The 27370-nt window shown below is 42.9% G+C and overlaps 1 protein-coding gene across 1 annotated transcript in view; it reads left to right on the top strand.

Annotated features, from left to right (window-relative positions):
• The window catches only part of PTPN4 (protein tyrosine phosphatase non-receptor type 4), a 685809-nt gene that overhangs the window by 36920 nt on the left and 621519 nt on the right, over positions 1–27370 (top strand). Inside the window, exon 2 of the mRNA XM_029605153.1 lies at positions 18550–18704. Coding sequence (XP_029461013.1) covers positions 18567–18704 — 138 coding nt within the window. The 5' untranslated portion in view covers positions 18550–18566. The remainder of the gene's footprint in view (positions 1–18549; positions 18705–27370) is intronic.

Raw genomic sequence — 27370 nt, forward strand, 5'->3', positions numbered from 1 at the left:
CCAAATGACTCCTGGCATGGTTAAAAGGTGAGATTAAAAAGGCTATTTTAGCCAAAAGAACTTCTTTCAAAAATTGTAAAAAGGATCCATCTGGAGAAAATAGGGAAAAGCATTGGCAAGTTAGATGTAAAACTTTAGCATACAGGCAAAAACTCATAATAAAATACTCTTTAAATATATCTGAAGCAGGAAAACTGTGAGGGAGTCAGTTGGACGATCACGAGGTTAAAGGGAAAACTAGGGAAGATAAGGTCATTGAGGAGACACTAAATTAATTCTTTGCTTTTGGTTTTTACTGAAGAGGATGTTGGGGAGATACCTGTGCCAGAAACTATATTCGGTGGTGATGATTCAGAAGAACTGAAACACAGTATTCCAGGTGAGGCTTCACAAATGGACCTGTACAGAAAGGGTGGTGGAGACAAGGACAATATCAAAACTCAAGAAAGCGTGGGACAAGCACAGAGGATTTCTGAGGGAGAGGAAGTGACTATAAAGCTGAACAGGAGATGTGTATTGACAGAGTAGATAAGCCATATGATTTCTCTGTTTTTAAGTATTCATTTCAGAAAATGTAAGTGGGATTGTGCCCCATTGATAGCAAATTTTGGAGGTCAAATCTCTAAATGTTCCTGATTCTCATCATCTCCTTTCTCACTTTTGCTGTCGTGCCATCTACTGGCTGGGGGAGCAATTGTAGTAGAGCCTGGAAATAGATCTCCTTCACAGGACACCATGGAACATTCACCCTAATGTCCCCATGGTAATAAAACAGTACATCATCTCAGGGAGAAGATGCCAGAATCCCATGATGCCATAGCCTGAAATGAACTTTCAAATTACATTAAAGAAATTCTGGTCATGTGTTATAAAGTCTTATTTGTGGATGGACTGTTTAAATTCCTCGGGCAGTAACACATAATTGACTTGCAGTCCTTTCCAATAGGAAAGTTTATCTGGAAACTGTATTTTATGTTTTCTTGGAATCTTCTACAAAGTAACATAGTGTTGACGAAAGAAAAATTCCAAATGATCCATCCGGTCTGCCCAGCAAGTTTCTTATGGTAGTAAGATAGTATCACAGTGCCTAGAACAGGCACTGGCAATAGGCGGAATACAAATTATTGTAAATAAATATATTCAGTTTTTTTCTTTATAATAACTTTTCACCAAGCTTACTCTCCTAACCTCTACCAGCTTGGACTCTAGCTCACTATGGGGGTTATCTTCCAACCCGCAAAAGGCCATTATTGCGACAGTAGCATTCAAATTAGGTGGAAGGGAGGAGTCGGGGAGGAGTTAGGGAGGGGATTAGGGAAATAGGCCAGCGGCACTGCTGCTGGCGATAATATTTAGAAGATTATCGCCGGCAATAGCACAGGAAATAGCACCACCTTTTATGGTGGCGCTATGCCCGTGATAGTGTGCAGCATGGCTGCACCGTGGGAGGCGAAACCGCACCGCCATGGTGCAGCCGGCTGCAGCTATCGCCCGACTGCCCCCTTCTTTGCCCACCTTTACTGCTGCGTTCATCATTCCGCAAGGAGTGATGAATCCTGGCCTATGACGGTAACTTTAAAACAGCCATGTGGGTGTACATGAACACGTGTAAACTGGCTCGCACCCATGGACATGGCCATTTTTATAAGATGCACACACATGCCGCTTCTACCGCGTAAGTGGGGGGGATTTTAATCTACGCACGCCAACGCAAATGCCAGTTAAAGCAGTTTGTTCCCACTTTGCCCAGTTATAGGATAGGACTTCCTAACCCCCCCCCTAGCTAACTAACCTCTCTCTTACCCTACCTGCCCCAACCCTTAAAACCCCACTGACTAGCCTAGTTTTTTAAAATTTTATAACGCAAGCCATCTCTAGCAGAAGTTACGCGGTAGGGGACCATGGCGTGCGCTTGTGCGCGTAAATATGCGCTGTTTCCATTTAAATTCTAGGAATGCCCTTGCCCCGCCCAGACCATGCCCACTTCTCACCCCTTTTTTGGACTTTTTCTTTTGTGCGCGTACTGGGAGATATACATGTCCATGGACGCTTCTTAAAATACGTGTGCCACTCACTTGCTCGAAAGATGCACTTACATCTCCCTGATTTGGCACATGTAGGGCTTTTAAAATCTACCCCTATATACATAGACTTCACAATATCATTTTGCCTTGTTATAATTTGTGTTACATAGGAACATTACACTATGTTCCTATGTTCTTTATCACATTTACTTCCCTTCTATCCTTCCACCCTATAAATCCCATCCCTAACCTGTTTCTGTTATGTGATACTATCTTTTTATCTTATATATACTGCTATCTTATATATATTGCTGTCGTACCCCATTTCGATTTAAGATCTCCTACATGCACCTTTTACCCTGTAAGCCCCACTTTATTTCTAGTTTATGGATGTAAACTTCTGTACAACCTTGTAGCTTGCCCCGAGTATTATTGTAGGACAGTGAGTAATACATTGTAATTAATTATAAATAATACATATACTTACTTTATGCAGTAGAGTTGAATATCCTAACAGGTTTTGCTCATGTCTACCTTTGGCATTGTGTACTACAGAAGACTGGCAAGTCTGAAATATTTGCAACAATACCTTAATTCACCATGCTTACCACCTGTAATTTTCTCCTACCATCAAATTTCTATTGCAGAAAACCTGGTTAGTTGAAAATTATTTATTGCTTAGCTTGAAATAAATGTTTATTAGATATGTTCCTCTTCTGTATCTACTACAGAATTCAACTTTTGATTGTAAAATGCCTTGGGACCAATTTTGGAAAAGGCAGAATGTCAAATGTTTATAAATAAAATTTTACACTTAGAAACTGTGAGTCTTCTTTAATGTGATTTTTTTTCTACACTGTATTGCTAATCTCCCAGCTTTGTGCTAATGAATCTTTTTCAGGACCTTAAGTCAGGTATTTTGCTGTGAAATGAATCTTTATTTTTAGAATGTAGTGTCATCTTCCCTGTTCAAGTAGAAATTGGAACAAGGACATATACCAGATTTCCTAGTCTTGTAAAGATGATTGTGGTTGGCTTTTTTCCATGGGAAGTAGTATAATGTAATAAGTGATGCAAGTTAGCTTTGGTGTTTCGTACTTGTCTGTCCATATGTTATTCAGGCAGTCTGCACTTCCTCAACTTGTTTAAATGTTTGTAAATACCATTTCTTTTTGAACTGGGAGTGAACAGTATAGACTTGGACTGGCTACCTGTTGAAGACAAAATGCTGGACTCAACAGGCCATTGTTCTATTCCAGCAAGGCATTTCTTATGTTCTTAAATGAGTTTCATAGCTCAGTGAGAACTTTTTGAAAATTATATTAGGATCTTGATGATCAGATTTTATTTATTTTTCCCCAAGAATTTATCAGTATTTGTTACAAGAATAAAAATGGGAGGAAATCAGTGTAAAAAAACAACTCTGCATTTTTCCAGGTAAATCCTGGAGTTTATTTTGGTGGATAAATATCAGAACAGTACAAAAAAAAACTAAGTACATTAGGAACTTAGAGCAAGGTTTCCCAAACCTTTTGTGAAGGCTTCATAACTATCAAAATCATTGATAGAGCTAGATGAAAATTTTTAATAACCTGTTCTCCCATCAGTTCCTTCCTTTACCATCTCTAAACTTCCCCTCTTCCAGTATCTCCTCTCTCTTATTTCCACCTTTCTCCTTCCCCTATTTTCCTAGCATTCTTTCTCTCTCCTCACCCCACCAGTGTCTTTGCTCTCCTTTCCCTCTGCCCCCAGCATTTCCCATTTTTCCTCGCCTTTCCCAGGGCCAAAGACGCAAAGAGTGGAGCAGGCCAGGAGGGCCTCTTCCCTAGGTCTGTCTGGAAGCAAAAAGAGGCAGAGCCAGGTGGTACGAGCTGCTGAGTCGTGGCTGCATTCCAGCGCGAAACCATATGCAGGCACAGCTATTACAAAAGGAAGTGGACTCTCTACTTCAACAACATGCGATTCGGGCAGTGCCTCCAAGCAAACGCAACAAGGAGTTCGACTCCTTATTCCCAAGAAAACAGGGGGCCTTAGCCAAATTTTACATACCGATGCACGTGTGCACGCAATTCAATTCTGAATTTATAATAGATTTTAATGAAAAAAAGAACATCCAAAAGTACAGTCTTCTGAGGCAAAATATAATTTACAACATGCATATTACATTTACATGCACTGCTGTGGTGCCAGCCAGAAAATCCTGCAAAAATACCCCCAAAACTTGGAACTCCTATGGAATTACATTTTTTGTAATGTGTGCTGGGTGTGGGCTTGACCCTCAGAAAGCCATGAATAAACAGAATTACCATTACGGTTACCATTACAATATAGAAATGGTAACCTCTCATACTAAAACAACCCTAACTGCTGAAAGGTGAAAAGGTAACACAGCAGGCCCTAGAACACCAATACACTTCTTATTAGGAAAATAGAACAAATCAGACTGCTGTAGATCACTACAGATAAATTATATGGTAGCCGAATACCTTACCTCAGTCACACACAGAACACAGACAGACCCTGACCAAATACAGAATAAAGAGACAAAGTATAAATAGAAACATGCTAAGATGAACTGAACTAGAACCCACAACAAGCCAGCCTCTATAAGCAGTGCAACAATGGAAAAACAGAATCATTACCATTCTTCATAAAACATTAAATAATAAAATTAAGAAATATAAAACATCAATCATAATAGTAAAATCATAGTTATAAAAAGAATAAATATTTCAAACCAGTTAACAAATAGAATATCCAACATTTCCCAAACACCAATAAAATGTTTCAAAACATCTGACTAAAAAATCCAATAATTAAAATGTTCTAATTTCCCCAAAAACCAAAATATTTCAAAACAGTAGAAACATCAAATTACACTCAATAATTAAAACCAATAAGGATTTAAAAAATCTCCTTCTCTCCAAACCTGGAATCTTTTGATTTCCAGTCACTTTGAGATTGTCGTGGATTGGGGAGGTAGGGTCACACAAACTTTTATCTACTCACACACTCTCCATCTCTTATAAACATGCCTATGCTCACACACACACTTGCTTTTTCCCTCAGACACATTGTGTGTGAGCATACCTGTGAGAACGTTACGTAGGCTGTCACAGGCACAAACACACACTCACTTGCCCATAGGCCCTCACAGATACAAGCACATAGGTTCTCACACAGACACACATACATGTGCACTCAAGCTCTCACACAGACACTTAAGCTGTCACACACACATGAACACAGGCACGTGGCTTTCTTTCTCCAGGCCACGATGGGATGGGCTCCACCATGGCTCCGCCAGTCTCCTTCTCCCTTAGCTTCAGGCCATGGTGGGATGAGCTGGCTACTTTCTTCGGTCCCACCGCTGACTTTTCTGCAAAGGGGGACGGCGGGAGCTGGAAAGCTGTGTACGTGCGCAGCTAAAAGCGCAACCTGCCACGGCCTTTCTTCAATTTTGGCTGCTGCTGGGTTGAGCTCCACTGGCAGCCCATGGCCTCTGCTGCTGCTACCCTCCCAGGTATGCTGCCCCATGCAAATGCATTCTTGGAACACCCATTCGTGCTGGGCTTGCCAAGATTCATTTACTGCCATAGGCTTTTTTCAGGACTCCTCTGATCAACAAGGAATATTAGAAGAAGAAACAGACTACTACTCTTCATTTTAGGCAGAATTGTCTGTGTCCAACACTCTTGATCTGCTTCTGCTGAGATTTGTATGTATTTTATTTATTTAAAGCATTTATATTCTGCTTATGAGTTCATGCTAGATGGATTACAGATAAGCAAGTAAAAATAAATAACATAAAAACATAATAATATCAGCCCTCAGAATAATATATCACCAACAATATCTTTTACCTTTATATTAACAATATTATAACTAAGATCCTAAAATCATGATGAAATAATTATTCCTTGCTTATAAAAGCTTCAACATACTACAGGGCTTTTATTTATTTTTTTTTTTTTAAAGGACTTCATGTCAGATAACTGCTTTAAATCCTCTGGTGACAAATTCTACCATTAGAGGCCAATAATTGAACAAGCCCGATTGTGTGTTTACTAAAGACATGTCTCCCTAACAATTGGGCTATTTAATAAATTTTATTTATTTTTTTTATTTAGATTTTTTTTTTTAAATTCCGCTTTTCACACTTTTTTTTTTCAGCATTTCAAAGCAGATTACATTCAGGTACTGTAGGTATTTCCCTATCCCCAGAGGGCTTACAATCTATTGGGCTGATTCAGTAAAGTCCGTGGGAGAGTGAACACCCGCTCTCCCGGCGCGCGCACAGGCCACTCGCCAGTGCGCACGATTCTGTATTTAAATTAGGTGGTGCGGTAGAAATGGGCAAAAGGAGGCGCTAGGGACATTAGTGCGTCCCTAGCACCTCCTTTTGACCTGGAGCGGCGGCTGTCAGCGGGTTTGACAGCCGACGCTCAATTTTGCCGGCGTCTGTTCTCGATCCCGCTGACAGCCACGGGCTCGGAAACCGGACGCCGGCAAAATTGAGCGTCCGGTTTTCGTCCCGACAGCCGCCGGCCCATTTAAAGTTTTTTTTTTCTTTTTCTTTTTAAAATTTTTTTACCCTTTGGGACCTCCGACTTAATATCGCCATGATATTAAGTCGGAGGGTGCACAGAAAAGCAGTTTTTACTGCTTTTCTGTGCACTTTCCCGGTGCCTGCAGAAACTAACGCCTACCTTTGGGTAGGCGCTAATTTCTTAAAGTAAAATGTGCGACTTGGCTGCACATTTTACTTTCTGTATCGCGCAGGCATACCTAATAGGGCCATCAACATGTATTTGCATGTTGAGGGCGCTATTAGGTGCCGCGGGTTGGACGTGCGCACTGTACTGTATTGGCCTGTAAGTTTTAAACCTGAGGCAATGGGAGGGTAAAGTGACTTGTCCAAGGTCACTGATTGCAATGGTCGAGTAGGGATATATCTTTTTATAATATCTGCTAGATATTCAGGAGCATTTTCCTGCTGTGCCTTGAAGACTAGCATTATTGTGTTAAATTTTTTCTCACAGGACAAGCAGGATGGTAGTCCTCACATATGGGTGACATCATCAGGATGGAGCCCAATCCCGGAAAACTTCTGTCAAAGTTTCCAGAACTTTGACTGGCCCCTACTGGGCATGCCCAGCATGGCACCAACCCTGCAGCCAGCAGGGGTCCCCCTTCAGTCTTCTTTTTTCCGCGCAGCTGTAGCCTTGCGGTAAAGGAGCTCTGAAGAGATTCCTGACAGGAATTTTTCTCACGGAATTACTAAAAGTTAAATTGCCCCACAGGGGGCCCTCCTCTACCTTTTATAAGTCTGCGGTACTCCGGTAACTTTTTACCCATTTCCTATCGATTACCGTCGAGTTTGGCCTTCGCGGCCTATTGGCCGTCGACCGTACCGCAGGTAAATTTTTTCCATGGCCATGGTGTCGGGGTTTCGTTGGTGCCCAGAGTGTACCTGCACCACGTCTATCACAGACCGCCATAAAGTCTGTGTAATGTGTTTAGGACGCGAGCACGATGTCTTGACCTGCACCAAATGTGCCCTAATGACACCGAAGGGTCGCAAGGCCAGAATGGAGAAGATGGAACTTCTCTTCCGTGCTCAAACCCGACTCTGTCCATTGCATCAACGTCGTCGGAACCGGCACCGTCGACGTCGCACCACTATCGACCACCGATCGGTGACCGACCGGCATCGACGACTTCTCGGCCATCGACACCCTCTACTCCCCCTCAGGATCGAGGGGATCGCAGGGAGAAACATTGCCATCGACACCGTAAGACTCTACCATCGAGGGAGCGAAATCATCAACCTCGTCATTGTCCGAGCTGCTGTTGAAGAAGCCCCGTCCAGGAAAGGCACCGACCATTCCTGCGACCGGGTCTCCGAGGCGACCCTCACCCGATTGGGGATCGGGAGCTGCGACTCCGCCTTTAACGGTGGTCCCTCCGGCTATGCCTCTGCCGCCTTCTTCTGTTCTGGAGTCAGTGCTACTTGCTCCAGGTCTCTGAGAAGAACTGGACCGGATGGTCCAGGAGATCATCGACAAGGCGATGCAATGTCTTCAGGTTTCTCCGGCACCGGCACTGACTGTGGAACTGATCATCGACCCGATTCCAGCAGCGCTGGCACTGCTGCTATCCAGGATGGAAGCCCTGAGGGCTGTAGGTGGCCATGTTGTACATCAACAAGCAGGGAGGCACAGGCTCCTTCCTTCTGTGTCAGGAAGCTGCGCATATTTGGGCGGAAGCTCTCTTTCATTCGATGTACCTCAGGGCCACCTACTTGCCGGGAGTGGACAATGTGTACTGGCAGACAAGCTGAGTCGCATCTTTCAACCGGACGAGTGGTCTCTCAACCCCTCAGTAGTGAACTCAATCTTCTAACAATGGGGATATCCTCAGATAGACCTCTTTGTGTCCCCTCAGAACCACAAAGTGGACAACTACTGCTCACTCATTCGCAGCGAACACTCTTAGCCCAGAGACGCATTCTCCCTCTCATGGGCAACCGGTCTGCTTTATGCATTTCCTCCACTTCCTCTTCTCTCAAAGACTCTCGTGAAGTTACGTCAGGACAAGGGAACCATGATCCTGATCACACTTGGCGTGGCCAGTGAGGTGCTGTTTCCAATACTTCAGGATCTCTCTATTCGCAGGCACATTCCCTTGGGAAAGGACCCGCTCCTGATCACTCAAAACGACGGGTGCCTACGCCATCCCAATCTTCAAGCCTTGTCCCTGACAGCATGGATGTTGAAAGGTTAATCCTTCAACCATTTAACCTTTCAGATCCAGTTTCCCGTGTCTTTATTGCTTCACGAAAGCCTTCCACGAGAAAATCTTACTCTTACAAATGGAAAAGGTTCATGTCATGGTCCTCTTCTCCGTCCCTTGACCCCTTTTCCTGTCCAATCCCAAAGTTTCTGGACTATCTTTGGCATTTGTCAGAATCAGGTCTAAAGACCTCTTCCATCAGAATGCATGTCAGTGCGGTAGCCACCTACCATAAAGGTATTGGGGATGCCCCTTTATCAGTACAATCCCTTGTAACACGCTTTTTAAAAGGCTTGCTCCACATCAAGCCTCCATTACGTCCTCCGGCCCCTTCTTGGGACCTTAATCTGGTTCTCGGTCGGCTCATGAAACCGCCTTTCGAGCCTCGTCACTCTTGTGAACTTCGATATCTCACATGGAAAGTGATTTTCCTTTTGGCATTCACTTCAGCTCGCAGAGTTAGTGAATTGCAGGCTCTAGTTACCTATCCGCCTTACACTAAACTTCTGCAGGACCGGGTGGTACTTCGCACACACCCGAAATTCTTACCTAAGGTAGTCTCGGATTTTCATCTAAACCAATCCATCATACTATCTACCTTTTTTTCCCAGGCCCCATGCCAACCCAGGAGAACAGGCTTTGCATACCCTTGACTGTATACGGGCTTTAGCGTTTTACCTAGACCGTACAGCTGCCCACAGGGAAAGCACTCAATTGTTCGTCTCTTTCCACCCTAACAAGTTGGGAAAGCCTGTGGGTAAGCAGACTCTCTCTTCCTGGTTGGCGGATTGCATATCCTTTTGCTATCAGCAAGCGGACATTCAATTTCAAGACCGTGTGAAAGCGCACTCTGTGAGGGCCATGGTGACTTCAGTAGCACACCTACAATCGGTGCCGCTTCCTGACATTTGCAGGACTGCAACCTGGAGTTCTCTCCACACCTTTGCAGCCCACTATCCATCTTTGGCTAGTCTGTCCTTCGCAACTTATTTACAATATGACGTACCTACACCCTTCCGCCTGCCCGGTGGGGTTCAGGATGCCCCCTCCCAAATTCTACCCCAGTTGTTGTGCCTGTGGCACGCCTTTGGGTACATTTGGTGCATGTTCGGACATCCTCAGCTCGGTACTCACCCATATGTGAGGACTACCATCCTGCTTGTCCTGTGAGAAAGCAAATGTTGCTTACCTGTAACAGTTGTTCTCACAGGACAGCAGGATGTTAGTCCTCACGAAACCCGCCCGCCGCCCCGTGGTGTTGGGTTCGCAACATTTTTTTTATTTTTCGGCACTGCCTGTAGCTTTCAAATAAGACTGAAGGGAGACCCCTGCTGGCTGCAGGGTTGGTGCCATGCTGGGCATGCCCAGTTAGGGGCCAGTCAAAGTTCTGGAAACTCTGACAGAAGTTTTCCGTGATTGGGCTCCATCCTGATGTCACCCATAAGAGTGGATACTAATGTTGAGGCATATAAATTAGCTGAAAGAAGCTCTATTTTTGATGTATGTATTTTTATTTTTATTGATTGATTTATTTTTTTGCAACCTGCTTGAAGTGCCATATCTCTTATGCTGTGTTTTATATCCTTGCCTTTTCATAAAGGTAGGTTTTAGACCATGATAAAAAACAATAGAGAAAATAAAAACTTGCCATACTAGCAGGTCAATACAGTAAAGTGCGGCCGCGGTTACCCTGCTTCTAACCCGCTTTCTACTCACAATTTGGCCGCGTTAGTCCAACCCGCGATTCACTATACCCTTTAACCCATTCTTACCGCCTCTTTAAATCAACGGGTAACCCCTTCCGCCCGCGGCATGTATATGAGATGTAAACGATTGGATTAGCTATTCCCTCCCATACAGTAACGCGCGCCCCGATTATCGCTTTTTGAACCTGCAGTTTTGCTGCGCGTTTAACTTGCTAACTTACCGCCTACCCTTATCCCTGAGTTACAGACAGGGGTAAGGGTAGGCAGCAAATTTTCCCCCAGCCCTCGCTCACCTGCCCTGGCCGCGTCCATGGGTGCTGGTCTCCGGGGCAGCCCAGTCCTCTCTACCCTCCTCTCGAAGCAACGAAAAGCGAAAAAAGGGGAAAAGTGACTCGACGCGTAAAGTGTAACTTACTTTTCTTGCAGCCCTCCTCCGGAGACGGACCACGGCTCCCCTGCCTCCCGGGGGCAGCCGGCGGTGAAAGCGGCCCCCGCCGGCGAAGATGGATGCCTGCACGGGCCCTCTGCCACGATCGCTCCCGTGCAAATTCTTTACTAAAGCACGGCCTGTCCTCCGAAGCTTCTTCGCTCTTCCGCCGTGACATGAATTTGGGCGCTCAAGCCAGCAAAGCGCACGAACGTATACCGTGACGTCATGCACGCACGCCCGTTTGTGCGCTTTGCTGGCTTGAGCGCCCAAATTCATGTCACGGCGGAAGAGCGAAGAAGCTTCGGAGGAGAGGCCGCGCTTTAGTAAAGAATTTGCTCGGGAGCGATCGTGGCAGAGGGCCCGTGCAGGTATCCATCTTCGCCGGCGGGGGCCGCTTTTGCCGCCGGCTGCCCTCGGGAGGCAGGGGAGCTGCGGTCCGTCTCCGGAGGAGGGCTGCAAGAAAAGTAAGTTACACTTGAAATGCCCTCGCGACTCGACATGTAAAATGTCATTTGAAATGACAGGTAGCAGCACACCCAGGATACTGTATAGGTGCTGTATATAAGCACCTATATAGTAAAATGGATTGCGCTTCATGGACGCGCGTTGGATGCGGCTTGAATTTGCATGCGATTTTAATACAGTATCGAGCGGTAGGTGAGCCGGACTGTGCGTGCGGCAAACGCGGGTGCGCCCGGCACTAATGCAGCTCTTCCTACCGCTCCTTACTGTATCGGCCTGTAGGTAAGACAGAGGATCCATCAAGCCCAGTATCTTGTTTCCAACAGTGGCCAAACTAGGTCACAAGTACCTGGCAAGATCCCAAACAATAAATAGATTCCATGCTGCTATCGCGCAGAAATAAGTAGTGGCTATTTCTTGTCTTCTTGGTTAATAACAGTTTGACTTCTCCAGGAATTTGTCCAAACCTTTTTTTAAACCTAGCTATGCTAATTACTTTAAGCCCCATCTTCCGGTAATTCATTCCAAAGCTTAGTGGTGTGTTGAGTAAAAAAATAATTTTCTCTGATACAGAACATTTACATAGTTTCAGTAAATGAATGCACAAGAGGAAGGCTTCTTTCAGCAGAAAGGAGGCTCTAGAACAACAAGGGGTCAAGAAATGAAGGTGAAAAGGGGCAAAATCAGAAGTAATCTAAGAAAATATTACTTTACTGAAAGGGTGGTGGATGCATGAAACAGGGAGAGATCTCTGAGGGGAGGGGAAGGGACTAAAACGTTGAGCAGGATATCACCTTAGTGTTCAGAATTCTTTATGAATTTTCGTTTACTTGTCTGATCTTATTCTTACTAATCATCCTCTTCCCCTTAACAGAATTACTGTGTCTAAGCTAGTTTGTATTCACAATTTTACAGGGTGGTGATCTTATTCATACTTCTCCTCGAATGTGGCATACATTATTCAAGGTAGAAAATGTGATATTTGTTACAGTGGTGAAAGAAGTTAAAGACAAGAATAAACCTACGCAGACACTAAATTATACATCAAAGAGAAGTTGAAGTCAACATCTCCATAAGCAAACGTTTTGGGAGTAGAGAAGTCTTTTCCCAAGCCACTCAACAAAAATGTTGAGTGGCACACCATGCTCCATGGAGCAGGCAGAGCAGACATGAACGGGTCTCGTATGGCTAAAAAGAGCTAGGAAAAAAACTAAAAGCACCATCAGTGTCTCTTCCAAATTTTAAATCAAAGATAGAGTGGGGGCAGAGACACACATGGAGCCCTCACAATGGAGTAGCTTCCAGGACTTCAGGACTTTAGAAATTAACTGATGTGTCTAAGTTGCAGCAGGAGGCTCTGGTGGCTCCCCACACACCACCAACTTTAACCTGGTGTGGTTATATCTGTATAAATATAGATAGAATTGCATGCATATGTACAGTATACAGATAATTGCTGCTGGTTGTTAACCATGAATATCTCCCCCCCCCCCCCCCCCCCCAATATCTCCATGGTTCTTCTGGCACTGGAGAATGATGTGTATGTTGTATTTTAGTTTCAGCACGTTTCTTAGTAACACTTTCTTGGATTTCAGCCCCAGTTGGATTCCTTTGCTGTGCATAGAGGAGTCTGGTGTTAGGACCCCGTCATTTCAACCCCTGCTGCTCCCTCTCCCTTCTCGGTTGCCTTTGAAGATTAGGTGCATCACCCACCTGCCCCCAGCTCCTCACTCTGCAGGGGCTCCTGTTCCCTTCTCTCCTTACTCCCTGCAATCTCCTGCTCCTTCCCTACTTTCAGCACCTTACTTCACATGGATGACTCCTCTCGCTCTTCCATGCCCACTTTCACACCATGAACAAATCTCCTACTCCCATATTTCTACATTGTCTGTGCTGTGCCCACCTATCTGAGCCCTGTATGTTGCCTGTTAATTCCCATGCTCTGGGGCTATGCTGTAACTAAGAAGGAAAGGTATATCTGACTACATATGTGCTCAAAAAGGCACTTCTGCACATTTACAGCCACCATTAGTGTCTTTTGTTACTGTGAGGTGCTAGGAGCCAGAGCCCAGGTGTTGATCTGTACCTGAGTATCAGAAAGTGGTGACTTTTTTTTTTTTTTTCCCCCCATGAAACATCTCATCAGGTCTCATGGCCCCATTGCACTCTTGTTAGAAAATAGTGGACTAGATGTGAACATATGATCAGAAAGCTAAAAGAAATTCAGAATAATCCAGGAAAATAAGATATTTGAAGTAAAAATGATCAAACACGTCAATACCACCTTCCTCTGCTGCTCTGCATTCTCTACTGCCCTACCTCCAGAACTGCTGATGCTGGCACCATACATCTTAGTTTGAGCAGCACAGTGACCGTATTCTTGTATTTGTCTCATCCTCATGAGACCAGTGGAAGAGTACATGCACTGCACGGCTCAAATTTAACGGAACTGCATGATGCAAACATCAGCTTTTATATGGGTAGCATGGGAGAGAGCCTGAAAAGTGGAGGTAGGTCAGGCACATTGCATATAAGCCTATCACTGGTCAGTTTCTGGCCTGCAGTCCATATGTTGCACTAATCTGCTATAACACATCAAACTCTTCTCTTATTCTGTGATTCATTTGTATGTCCAGGCAATGTGGTAATGTCGTCTTTTGCTCTGACCTGCTCATTCTATTTTGACCTGAAGAAGGTAGTGTTACATGGCTTAATCTGTAGACAAAAAAAAACCCACTCTAATTATAGAGCCGGTGAGGGAGACTGAGTTAGGGTCAGGTGGGACCCAGGGCTAGGTGCGAGCTGTCTCTGAAATGCACACTCACACTCACACACACTCACACTCTTCTTCCTCTGTACGCCTGTGACCTTCCATATCCAACCTCTGCCAGTGCTCAACCCCCAGCCGTTCTTAATCCAGTGAAATTAAGGGACTGAATTAGCACAAGTTTGAAACCTGTGAGCAGATGTGCCAGTCATCAAAGCCAGGGCTGAAGCCTTGATGGTCTGGCATTATTGCTCACACTTTTCAAACTTGTGCTGATCCAACCCCTTTTTTTTGTTGTCTGTTCTTTGCTCTGTAGTGCCCTCTTCGGGATCATAACCTCCTATCTTGTTCCCTGCAGAACAGGAGAGAGAGAGGGCTGGATTAGAGAGCAAGTGTGGCTGTCTGCTCTGTCTCCTTCAGGTTTTCCTCTTCGCTTGCATTTCCCTGCAGGCTGCCTAGAAGGGTCGGGCTGGAGCAGAACATCCTTTGTTTCCTGCCTTTTAAGACTGGAAAAAAAAAGTGGGGGACTCCATTTTGGGGCATTCCCCCCCCCCCCCCCCCCCCCCCCCCCACACACACACACAAAAATTAAGCCTTGGAATGTTAGGAATTTCTTAAGGTAGTCTGATATAAAGTATCACCATATAATCTTGCTGCTGCTGTTAACCTTTATTTCCACACATTCACGTGAACTAATATGTACAGCCACGCTACTTTATACAGGGATGAGTGAAATTCAACCTGCCACTTATGCTCAATGTGATTGTATGTGCTGTTCCAGGGTAATTTTAAAAAAATAAATTCAACATCATTGCTTCAATCGGGAAGTTAGTTTTTACTGGTGTCCTTGACCTGAGAAAGTAGCAAGAATTTTTGTTGAGCATTGAATATTGAACCTTAAGACTTCTCTCTGTGAAACAGTGGATTCATTGTCATTGAACAAGACTTTACAAAGGATGTTACAAAGTGGTGCTATCTGTCAATTCTACATTTGCCAATTGAGTATCAGCATATATTAGGCTATAGTAATAATGGCAGTAACCTTTTTCACTTTGGTACTGACATTTTTCATTGTTTTAACACATTCAAACCTAAATTAACATTAGCAAATCAATATTTGAAAGATTAACATGTCAGAATTGCCCTTAGTCACTTTATTGTCTTTATTATGGCTTTACCTATTTGTGTGTTTATATATTAACACTGTTGTATTAGTGAATTTATATATCTTGTCATAGATTTGGACTTGTATCTAGCTTTGAGCTCTTTTGTTGGAAAAGCATGTAAAAAAAAATAAATGGTAATATAAACCACATAGTTATGTAAATTACCTGTTACGTGAACTATCGTGTATACTGGCATGTGACATTTATTGCCTAGGATGGTAACTTTGATACTGGTGCGCGGGTGCACACATATGCACGTATGCCGTGCTGCTATTGCGGTCGCTGAGTATCAAGCCGATGATTCAAATGATTCAAACAGAATGGAGTAAATGTCGAAGACCTTCCTCCATGTCTGTAAATGGTTGTGGTACGGAGTTATCGGAAGCCACACACATGGGACGTAATCTCTGTAGACATTCAAAGAGGTATTGGATTATGTAGAATTGATGATGTTGGATCTTTGTGGCCAGCATGGAGGCATGATACACCTTACGGCCAAAATCATCCAGGGATGTATGGTCTTTTCCTGGTGGTGAATTTGCATGAAGTTTTGATCTTTTGGCACATAGTAGTGCAGATTCTACTACTACAGAGTTGTGGGGTAATTGAATGGACTCACAGACCGTGGAATTTCTCATTTGGTATTTTAAGCCCATTTTCCTTGAGGCAGCTGAGGTGGTAAAGGGTTTCTTCCACATTTTATGCAGAACCGCATCTAGTACAGCATGTGGTGGTAGAGCTGTTGGCTCTGGCGGCATTTCAAATATCTTTAGAATCCCTAGAACCTCAGCACGAGGGTCGGGAACCTTTCCTCTTTCAATATTTAAGAGATCCTACTTTTTCTATGAATTCTAGCGTAGGATAAATCCTCAGGAGGATAATACGGTTCTGGAAGGCCCTCGGGGGGATCTGACAGAAATCCTGTAGATGAGGATCGAGACGACGTAGACCAATTGTGAGTGTGGATAATCCGGTCGATCCGGAATTGGGATTGGTTCTTCCCGTTGATTTGGAGATGGGACAGTTGGTAGTCGTCGAGGAGAAGTTGGAGAAGATGGACCTGTTGTGAATTAGGAGGAGGAAGGGGGGGCTGTTTGTAAATTTCTCCGTTCTGTCACACACATGTTCTCTCTCACTTACACACATGCTGTCACACACACATGCTCGCTTTCTCACTCCCTCCCCACTGAACTAGCAGCAGCAACAGTCACCTCCTCTTCTAGCCCTCGCGGCCTTGAGAAAGGAATCCCATTGGCCGCGAGAGCTGATGTTGCTCCGGGCCGGTGCTGCTGATTTTCTTCAGCACTACCTGTAGCTGCAGGGTTAGTGCCATGCTGGGCATGCCCAGTAGGGGCCAGTCAAAGTTCTGGAAACTTTGACAGAAGTGTTCCGTGATTGGGCTCCATCCTTTGATGTCACCCATATGTGAGGACTAACATCCTGCTGTCCTGTGAGAACACCTGTTACAGGTAAGCAACATTTGCTTTCTTTTACCAGGCCCAGGCAGGATGTGGCTGCTACTTCCACTGTGGGACATGGCTGCTTCCACCCCTGTGGGGACATAGCTGCGCCTCCCTTGCTGGGTCTGGATGGATGCAACTGCTTCCTGCATAGTTGGGTCTGGTGGTACAAATTATTCCATGTTTTTTCCAGTTTGCTTAATTCTTTCAGGAACTGCATTGAAGCAGTGCATACTTTGAAATTCATAAAATGTTGCTACATTTACAAAATAAGTATAGCAATTTAATTTTTTAGCACCTTTGTTTATCATGATCTTTATACAGTACATTTTCATTTGCAGGAACTTTTCTTAACTGTACTGTAACAATAGTTGATGATCTGGAGGTAGCTGGTTAGGTTCCTTTTCTTTTTTGTAAAAATCTGGTGGGTTGCTGTATTTGCAGAAGATACTATCTTATGCAAAATAATTATTCAGTGATTTCTGATATTGGCAGCTGGTTTTAGCATTTTAACAATGTGTGTCATTGGGTGGTGATGATGTTAAAGGAACATATCATATTAAAGTATCTCTTAAAAATGCTGATTGTTACACAATAATACTTTTTAAATAAGCTATAAATTGCAATTTTAAAAAAGGTTGGCTTGCTTACTAAATAACCCTGGAGACTTGGGCACTTGTCAGACACAATTTTTGGTATTATGCTTTGGCTTTGTCTTTCTCTTGGACATTGTCTTAAAGAGCCCAGGAGAAAATAGGCATGTGACTTTACAAATCAGAGCTAGTGTGGCTGTGGTAGATTATTTCCTGAGGGTTGTGTGGTAAGCAGCTTTTTAAAACTTAAATTTTTCTGCTTATTTTGCACACAGACAAGTTACATGCAGTGTTTTTTATTATTAGACTAACATAATCAGAGACCCTGGTTTCCTGTAGCAGATTATTCAAAATTCTGCGGCAATTGTGTTAAATCTGCATAATTTTGCATAATTGAATTAGCACATGTTTGAAACTTGTAGGTAGTATTTTCAGACATCAAGGCTTCAATGAATTGAAATTAATGCCCTCTCAGTCTGCTGTTGAGACACCAGATGCAGACTTCCAAAAACACTTCCAGGTCTTTGGAAACGGTATATTATTGGCCAAATACGCAGGTGCAAGAGCCTTTATATAAAAGATGAAATTCTTCTAAAGGGACATCATCCAAGAAATATATCAAAATCATCTTTGGTTTGATATGGATTTAAGAGATTTTTAAGGGATCAAACATTCTGACTACTTTCTCTGTCCACTTCAACTTCACTCCCACCCTCTTATTCACTTTAGGAAAGGAAGAAAGAGGTGGGAGAAACAGGTTCTCTACAGGCTGTTTGCAAGGGGAGGGGCTGAAGCAGGAACATAGATTGAAGGCAGACAGGTACCCTGCAGCTTTCTTAAAAAAAAATTGAATTAAGAGGTGTGAAAGCTTTAAAAAATGTTGATTCTGTGGCAGGTTGTCAAATATGCAGCAACAAGCTAATTATGTAGTTTCTCCTGTGGGTCACACAGTCACAGGAGGCTAGGGCACGGAACATAGTGCATTTTTGACTAGCTTTGGATATTTAAACTCTGCTCATTGGATCAATGCAGAATGAGCACTTATTTTAAAAGTAACTGTGCTTGATTTGAAATGCCATTTTAAGACAATGTTCTTCTTATAAAATTATATTGAATTTTTTTTCCTTTCTCTTTTCTGTTTCAAAGACCTTGTGTGGACAGTAATGACCGCACGTTTCCGATTGCCTGCTGGCAGAACCTACAATGTACGAGCATCAGAGCTGGCACGAGACAGACAGCACACAGAGGTGGTCTGTAATATTCTTCTCCTGGATAACACTGTACAAGCTTTCCGAGTTAATGTAAGTATTATATTGCAAATAAATGCTTTCATGTTACAAAAAACTTTGAATGAAAGGAAATGGTAGCAACTGTTGCTCATCTGTGTTTCAAATTGGTATGAAGTTGAAAACTTTATTAAGCTCCAGATTGGTTAATTTCTGTTGACCACCTTCTTTTATCTACCAGTCAGCTGAGCCATAAATTTAAAAAAATTATAAATGGGGATTTATGAAAATAATTGCTCTGTAATTAAATATATGTAGGGTGGGTCAGTTTTCAAAGGGATTTTCACAGGTAAGAGGGTGTTTACCTGCAGAAAAAACCCTTTGAAAATTGCCATCCCAGTTCTGTGAGGAAAAAGGATGGCACCGAGAACAGGGTTAGGGTGGGCCTGGTACATGACATACAGGGATTTCATTTTGAGATTTCCATGCCTTTTTTTCACTCTGAATTCTTTGCATCTGCAAAATATGTGGGGTAAAGAATCCCTACAGAACCAACCTGCTGGTGGGAATTTCCCTTTGAAAATTGGCTTGTAGGCCTTATTTTTATTTATTTATATTTCACCTTTTGGCACTTCAAAGTGGATTACATTTAAGTACTGTAGGTATTTCCCTATCCCAAAGGGCTTACAAGCTAAGGGCATCATTTACTATGCATTTTTCTCATTGACACAGAATGGGGGGAAAAAACCTTTTATTAAATAGGCATCCATCACCTTCTTTAGTAAAGAGGGTGGTGGATGCTTGGAAATCTCTCCCAGAAGTGGTGAAGATGAGAACAGTTAATGCATTCAAAAGAGCATGGGACAAACACTACGGATCCTTAAAGGCATAAAGAAAGGAATAGTGTAATATTTCAACATGGGGTTAAACTTCACAGAGCGGCAGTTACTACCCTTAACAGAATGCATGCAGGCAACAATTTTCCTTACTCTTCTTTTCTAGTTTTTCTATATTTTAGTAGTCATATTCTTTTAATTTTTATTTTATTTCTCATAAGTATTTTACTATTTTTACTATTATCTTATTTTAATATTTGTTGTCCAATTTATTTGTCTTAATATAATTGATGACATGAGACTATGTATGTTTTTATTTGTAACCCGCCCCAAACTTCAGAGGGTGTGGGAAATAAATACTTTAAAATAAATAACAGAATGGACATGCCTGAAGGAGTAGAGAGAATGAAAAGTGATTTAAGAAAGCTGGAAGAGTGATCAAAGATTTGGCAGCTGGGATTCAATGCCAAGAAGTGCAGAATCAAACATCTGGGATGTAATAATCTAAAAGAGCTGTATGTGATGGTGGGTGAAAGACTGATGTGCATGAACCAAAAGAGGGATCTTGGGTTGATGGTGTCTGGGGGATCTGAAGATGACAAAGCAATGTGACAAGGCTAAAGCCAGAAGAATGCTGGGCTGCATAGAGAGAGGAATAACCAGAAAGAAAAAGGTGATGATGTGCTTGTACAGGTCCTTGGTAAGGCCTCACCTGGAGTATTGTGTTCAGTTCTGGAGCCCGTATCTCAAAACAGACGGACACAGGATGGAGGCGGTCAAAGGAAGGGAGACAAAAATGGTGTGGGGTCTGTATCGGAAGACTTATGAGAGGAGGCTGAAGGATCTGAATATGTATACCCTGGAAGAGAGGACGTGCAGGGGAGATATGCAGACCTTCAGATAAAAGGTTTAAATGAAGTATGGACTTCGACCCTTTTCTATTGGAAAGAAAACAATAGAACTAGGGGTCATGAAATGAAATTCCTGGGGGTGGACTCAGAACCAACATCAGGAAATATTTCTTCACGGAGACAATGGAGGAGGTGGTGAAGAAGAAAATAGTTAAAGAATTCAGAGAGGCATGGGATAAACACTGTGGATCCCTAAAGGCTAGAGGAAATGAGATAGGCTTGCGGGAAGGTAACTTGCTGGTACAGTGGTTACTACCCTTAGGAGTGGAGATTACTGCCTTTAACCAATATGCTTTGATGCTTTTAATACAACTGTAACATTGGATAAGTTCTTGGAGGAGAAGTCCATTACCTGCTATTAATTAAGTTGACTTAGAAAATAGCCACTACTATTACTAGCAACAGTAACATGGAATAGACGGCAGGGGGATGTGAGGAATTGGATTCAGATGACAACAGAGGGGGCCCCGACTTCCATGGTCTGGGATTCTGTTACATGGTCATAAAGGAAAAAGCACAGGACTGCTTTTGTGGCCAAGTCCTAAAGGAAACAGAGAGGGTGCTTTTGGGTGGGGGGGGGGGGGGGGTAACTTGCTGGTGCGGCGGTTACTACCCTTAACCAATAAGCTTTGATATTTTGAAGCAACTCCAACAATTATCTCTGCTTCAAACGGCAGGAGAAAAAGTAGAATTGTATTTAGATAGCAACCGAGGGCCCTGGTTTTTATGATCTGAGGAACTGATGAGCATGGGGGTAACCAGCATAAAGTAGCAGTTACTACCCTTAACAGAAGGCATGGGATTACTACTCTTAACCAATAAACCTTGATGTTTTTGATGCAACTGAAACATTGCTCTCTGCTTCGAAGAAAAGGGGTGGGGGGGCTGAAAGGAAAGAGAAATTTGGATTCAGAGACAACCACCAAGAGCCATGTCTGTGGTACTTATGCTCAGAAATTAAGAAAAAAAACCCCACAGGACTGCTTCTACGAGGGGTTAAAGGGGCGCTTAGAGAAGATAAGGCCATCGTGGAAAGATTAAATGATTTCTTTGCTTCGGTGTTTACTGAAGATGTTGCGGAGGTACCCGTACTAGAGAAGGTTTTCATGGGTAATGATTCAGATGGACTGAACCAAATCACGGTGAACCTAGAAGATGTGGTAGACCTGATTGACAAACTGAAGAGTAGTAAATCACCTGGACCGGATGGTATATACCCCAGAGTTCTGAAGGAACTAAAAAATGAAATTTCAGACCTATTAGTAAAAATTTGTAACTTATTAAAATCATCCATTGGGAATTATTAGAAAGGGAATGGTGAATAAATCAGAAAATGTCATAATGCCTCTGTATCGCTCCATGGTGAGACCACACCTTGAATACTGTGTACAATTCTGGTCGCCGCATCTCAGAAAAGATATAATTGCGATGGAGAAGGTACAGAGAAGGGCGACCAAAATAAGGGGAATGGAACAGCTCCCCTATGAGGAAAGACTAAAGAGGTTAGGACTTTTCAGCTTGGAGAAGAGACGGCTGAGGGGGGATATGATAAAGGTGTTTAAAATCATGAGAGGTCTAGAACGGGTAGATGTGAATCGGTTATTTACTCTTTCGGATAATAGACTAGGGGGCATTCCATGAAGTTAGCATGTGGCACATTTAAAACTAATCAGAGAAAGTTCTTTTTCACTCAACGCACAATTAAACTCTGGAATTTGTTGCCAGAGGATGTGGTTAGTGCACTTAGTATAGATGGGTTTAAAAAAGGATTGGATAAGTTCTTGGAGGAGAAGTCCATTACCTGCTATTTATTAAATTGACTTAGAAAATAGCCACTGCTATTACTAGCAACGGTAACATGGAATAGACTCAGTTTTTGGGAACTTGCCAGGTTCTTATGGTCTGGATTAGTCACTGTTGGAAATAGGATGCTGGGCTTGATGGGCCCTTGGTCTGACCCAGTATGGCAATTTCTTATGTTAAAGCACATCAAGCAGAAATGACTGAATCATGGGGTAACCTGCACGGCATAGCAAATACTATCATGGGAAGCTTGCTGGGCAGACTGGATGGACCATTGGTCCTTTTCTGCCATCATTTCTGTGTTTCTATGTTAAAATAAGAAAAGAAAAGCACAGACAGGTACAGAGCAGGGACTCAGGAGAATTCTGCTATATTAAGGGAAAGAGAAGAGAGAAAAGTTGCTGCCCTTTCCATTGGCCTTTCCCTTCCTCACTAATTTATAAATGGGCCCTATCTGCTGAGATCTACTATTGTCCACCTCTGTAGTTGCTCATGAGTACATGTAGAGAAAAGGAGTCCATTTCACCTCCCCTCTTCAGCATCACTAGCTGTTAAGCTAGGAAAGTGGTAGATAGACATAAGGGCTCCTTAGTTGTTACTTTGACTCCTGCAGCCGCTCCAGACCTGCTGCTGATGAGCTAAGAAGAGGAAGATGGAGGGAGGAAGAGAGTCCCTGAGCCTAGAAGATGTTGGCAGTCACAGAGCTCATGGAGAGGAGGTGGTGAGCATGGCTGGCTTTTGGGTTATGGAACCTGTGTGGTCACACAAAGTACTGTACATTAGGGCAGTGTTTATCGACCAGTGCATCCCGACACACTAGTGTGCCATGGCTGACTTGGTGTGCTGCAAGACAAGCCAGATATTAAAGGTTGAGCTGCCAGCAGTCTTCATTGTTTTTGTTTCCTGCCAGCAGGAGGGGGGTCAGAGAGCAGCACCTATCTGCTGCTGCTTCCCTCTCTGTTGGCTCTCTCTTGCCTGGACATGCTGGGCTCGTGCTGTTATTGCAGAGGCAAGCTGACAGAAGAGAAGAAACAGCAGCAGATAAATGCTACTCCAGTCCTCTGCCGGCTTTGGGGAGGGAAGGGACAGGAAGAAGCAACAGCAAAATGTGCTGGGGGAGGGAGGGGAGAATATGAATGTGCAAGAGCCTTTCCAAAGTAAGAGAGCTTTGATGCTCTGCTCACACGCGGCAGTTCCTGCGCGATTGACTGATTCGGCGTCTTCTCGGTTAGGTTTTCTGTGCCAAGGCATGGATGTGTAGAAATCCTTCTCTCATCTCTTCTCAGATTTTACGATTGTTTTTTGCTGCCTAGCAATCTCCAAAACAGCACTTCTAAGTGCTCATAATGCCTGAGTGCTCCAGGCTTCAAATATTGCCAGTACGCACACATTATATCTGCCACGAATGGGCATAACTGTTTTATATATGTTTAGGCACAGAACATGACCAGGCCGCATGTCACTGCGGGCCTAATGACAACAAGCCCAGAAGATTACCCAGCTGCGGGACGAAGTGATCTTGTCATCAGCAATAGGCAGTTAAGCACCTTCTCCTCAATATTCCACCCAGTCGTCATCGGGTCCTTAGGCTCAGCACAAGGAGATACAGCTACATGTGCTGGAAAGGCCTACAGGGGCTTCCAAGCCGAAGTCGAAGCATCTTAAGCCTCTTGAAGGCAGACCTGGCCTAACTAAGAGTGAATCAGAGATGCACAAAAAAATCGAAAGCCATGTCGACTGTCATCCATGTCGTCCCAATCTAAGGCTGCATCGAAAGCCTCGACACATGAAGCATCCTGATGCGACGCACCTCAACGCGATGCTAATGTGTCATCTCTTGACGCTCAACATCAGCCACAGAAATAATCGATGCAGGCCAAACCCATGCCGCACCTCTAGCGGTGCTGAGTTATGCACCTTCCATGCACAAACTGAAACATAGGATGCATCATACGGCCAGATCTGCTTCCACAAGTAAGGACATGATGCAAACAACATCACGGATCGAGACAACCAAACTTCATTCATCTATTCCTCAGACACTTCCTACAACTCCGGAAACTTTGAGGTCCCTCGACTTGACAAAAAAAGGCACAAGACAGGGTGTCGCCCCACAGAGACAGCCTTATTAATGTGGAGCCTGTTCTGCAAGAGCCCCTGCCTGTGGATACTGGGGCTGTAGTGGTAAAAAGGAAAGCACATGGTGATCTTAACACTAAGTTCCCACTGCCTCCAACAAAGGAGTTCACCAGTATCTGATACTAAAAATGCTTGGCATTCTGTTCTGTAATCCTATATACCTCATTGATCCCAGAGAGTCAGGGGGCATGGAAGAAGCTGTTCTAGCAACCCCTTGGCAGACCAAAGGCTGCCAAGAATGCAATTGAGGAACGAGGTTGATAAGATTTTAATTTCTTTCATATGGAACAATCACTCAGAGTATGAGTTTATGAATGATAACAATAAGCGTAAATTGAGCACACCATGGCATTGGTAGCCAGTGATGAGCTGATAATGCGGGGGTAATATGGTCAGTACATCTGGTGTTTTGTCAATAACCTTACTGTGGAGTTCTGAAATAATTAAAAAAAAACAAAACCCTAGCATGAGTTTTTGGAAGGCCTGCATTGAAGGTGACCTCAAGACTCTGTAACACAGTATGAAATAACTTGGAAGACAAGTTCTTTAAAAAGCATAACAATTTGAGTTTATAAAAAGATAATTTGACCACATTCTGCAAGTTAGAATTCAAAGATGATTGAGAATCTAAAAGTTTTCCCAAATTGCAAGCTTCATGGACTACCTTTTAATTGCACATTTTCATATATTACATTGTTCGACTTGGGCACAGGAGAATCTTTTTCAATCCAAAAAAATGGAAGTTTTAGAAAGATTCAGTGCCAAGGCAGTTTTATGGAGCCATTTACTGATTGCATACAGTACTGAAAAGGAGCCTCAGGAAATTTACCCTTGTCCAAACAAGGAATAAAAAAAATTGAATGTTATCAGTATATTTATAAAAATAAAACAAACTAATGATCTAAGCCATTCTAGAAAGGGAATAAGAGGTTAAATAAGACTGATGACAAAGATGACCCCTTGAGCAACCCCACAATTAAGATCTACTGAAGAGGAATAACCCTCCGTCCCTAAAGACCCACTGCTGTTTATTGCTTAAATATTGGAACCAAGAAAGAAATAATATAACCAAGCCTATTTGATATAACTGAGAGAGTAATAGAGTATGGTTGATGGTGTCAAATGCTGAGAATATGTCCCAACTGTATAAGGAACCCAGTATTACCATGATAGATAACAGAATGTGGCTCATCCATTAATGCAAGCAGAAGCAGCTCAGTACTATGGGCTTTATGGAACCCATATTATTGTTTGTCAAGAATATTTTCATTTTCCAAAAAATCTTCATTGTAATAAGACACATTTCTCCAATATTACTACCAGCGAGATTAAGTTGGAGATAGGGTGGTAGTTAGGTACCTGCTCAGGTGGAAGGGCGGTATTTTTTTTTTTTAGTGTAGGCCTAGTTGCAGCCAATGTTAATTGCTCAGGAACCTCACTTTCAGCTAATGATTTATTCACAATGAGATGTTTGTATATATGTTTGATCTTTAAGACCTTTAACTAGAGTACATGGACAAGGGTCAAGAAGAGAAAAAGATGATCTAAGCTGATTAATCACTGAGGTAATTTTGGACAAAGAAACATGACTAAAGATCTTGGGAATTTATCAGGGTTTATTATGACAAAAACAAAAACATGAGAAAATCAATGGAAAAATGACGTATTGGGTAAATATCGGAGTTTATTTTGGTGGACAGAAGCTGGTACAATAAATTAATATTAAGCAGATTTTCATACTCCCTAGTATCCCTATCTTTATTCCCATCCTGTAGCATGACCCTTTCTTTCCCCACATCTCTGAGAATCTCTCTTCTCCTCTCCCCTCCTCGCCATTGCAATCGCATTCCTCCTTACTAGAATTGGCTCCAGACTTCTTCTTTTCTCTCCGGCAGCCTGCAGTGCACTGGAGAGCGAGCGCTTTCACTGGTGGTTGGTTGGGGAGGGGGTGGAACTTGAAATGCTGCAGTTGGTGGAAGCCTTGAGACACTGCAAATGCAGCTCTGGAGCTGTTCTAAAATTAGGGTGAAAATTGGTTTAAACAGATTATCGCTTTTGGAAGAATCTGGAAATTTATGGGTGAAAATTGGTTAAAATTGAAAATGAGGGACCCAAGGCATGCTCAGAGCTTCTAGAAACTTTGAAGTCAAATTTCCGTGCCGAGCTCCATTTGATGATGTCACCCATGTATAGAAAAGCACCAAATAAATAAATAAATGTTTGAGGGCTGGCATCCTGCTTGTCTTTAGAGAAAATAACTATTTTGTTATACTTTCCAGGCATCAAATTGACTGTTGGGGAGTGAATGTTTGTTACCTCTTCAATACAACACTTCATCCTCCCATTCAGATCTTTTATAAGATCAGTAGAAAGGGAAAGAGATTTGGACATCATTTTCATGAAATTTCATGCACCCAAAAGATTAGTCTTGATCTATGGAGAAAACAACTTTTTGTGATTTTTGTTTTCAGTTTGGGAGATATTTTGTGCTCCATTACAGTTCTGTACACCTTTTGGGGTTAAGTGAATGAGGGGCAAAAGGGGAGCATTTCAAGTTAGCTAAAATGTTTGCTGTGACATTTTACATGACTGAAGTTGACTTAGCCTGGTGGTTTGAGATTTAGTACGCTGTCAGCTAGACTAAGCATGGTGTGCTTTAATGAATTAAGTAGCATGTATTTCATATTAAGAAATGGGATAGTGGTATATAATTTTTCTGGAGAAGATACACTGCAAAATATCTGGTTTTTGTTCCAAAGGCTTTATGCAGGCCACAGGATTTATGACAGTATAAACAGTATTCAAAAAGGATTGCTATTGCTTGGATGTTGCTGTTACATTTTAAGCTTTGCTTTTAAGGGTCAGATTACTCAAAAATGAAGGCTTGTTGATTTCTACTCTGTTTCAAGCTCCTTATTAGCATGTGCAGAATGAAAGATAACTCTGTTCCAGATCCAAGCTTCAGTTTCACCTGCCAAAGGAAGAAAAACATTGTGTGGTTAAAATATATATTTAAAAAATGTTGTTAATTATTACTGCTTTTTCTATATTT

The sequence above is a fragment of the Rhinatrema bivittatum genome, chromosome 6, assembly GCF_901001135.1.
Source record: "Rhinatrema bivittatum chromosome 6, aRhiBiv1.1, whole genome shotgun sequence".
Taxonomy (NCBI): domain Eukaryota; kingdom Metazoa; phylum Chordata; class Amphibia; order Gymnophiona; family Rhinatrematidae; genus Rhinatrema; species Rhinatrema bivittatum.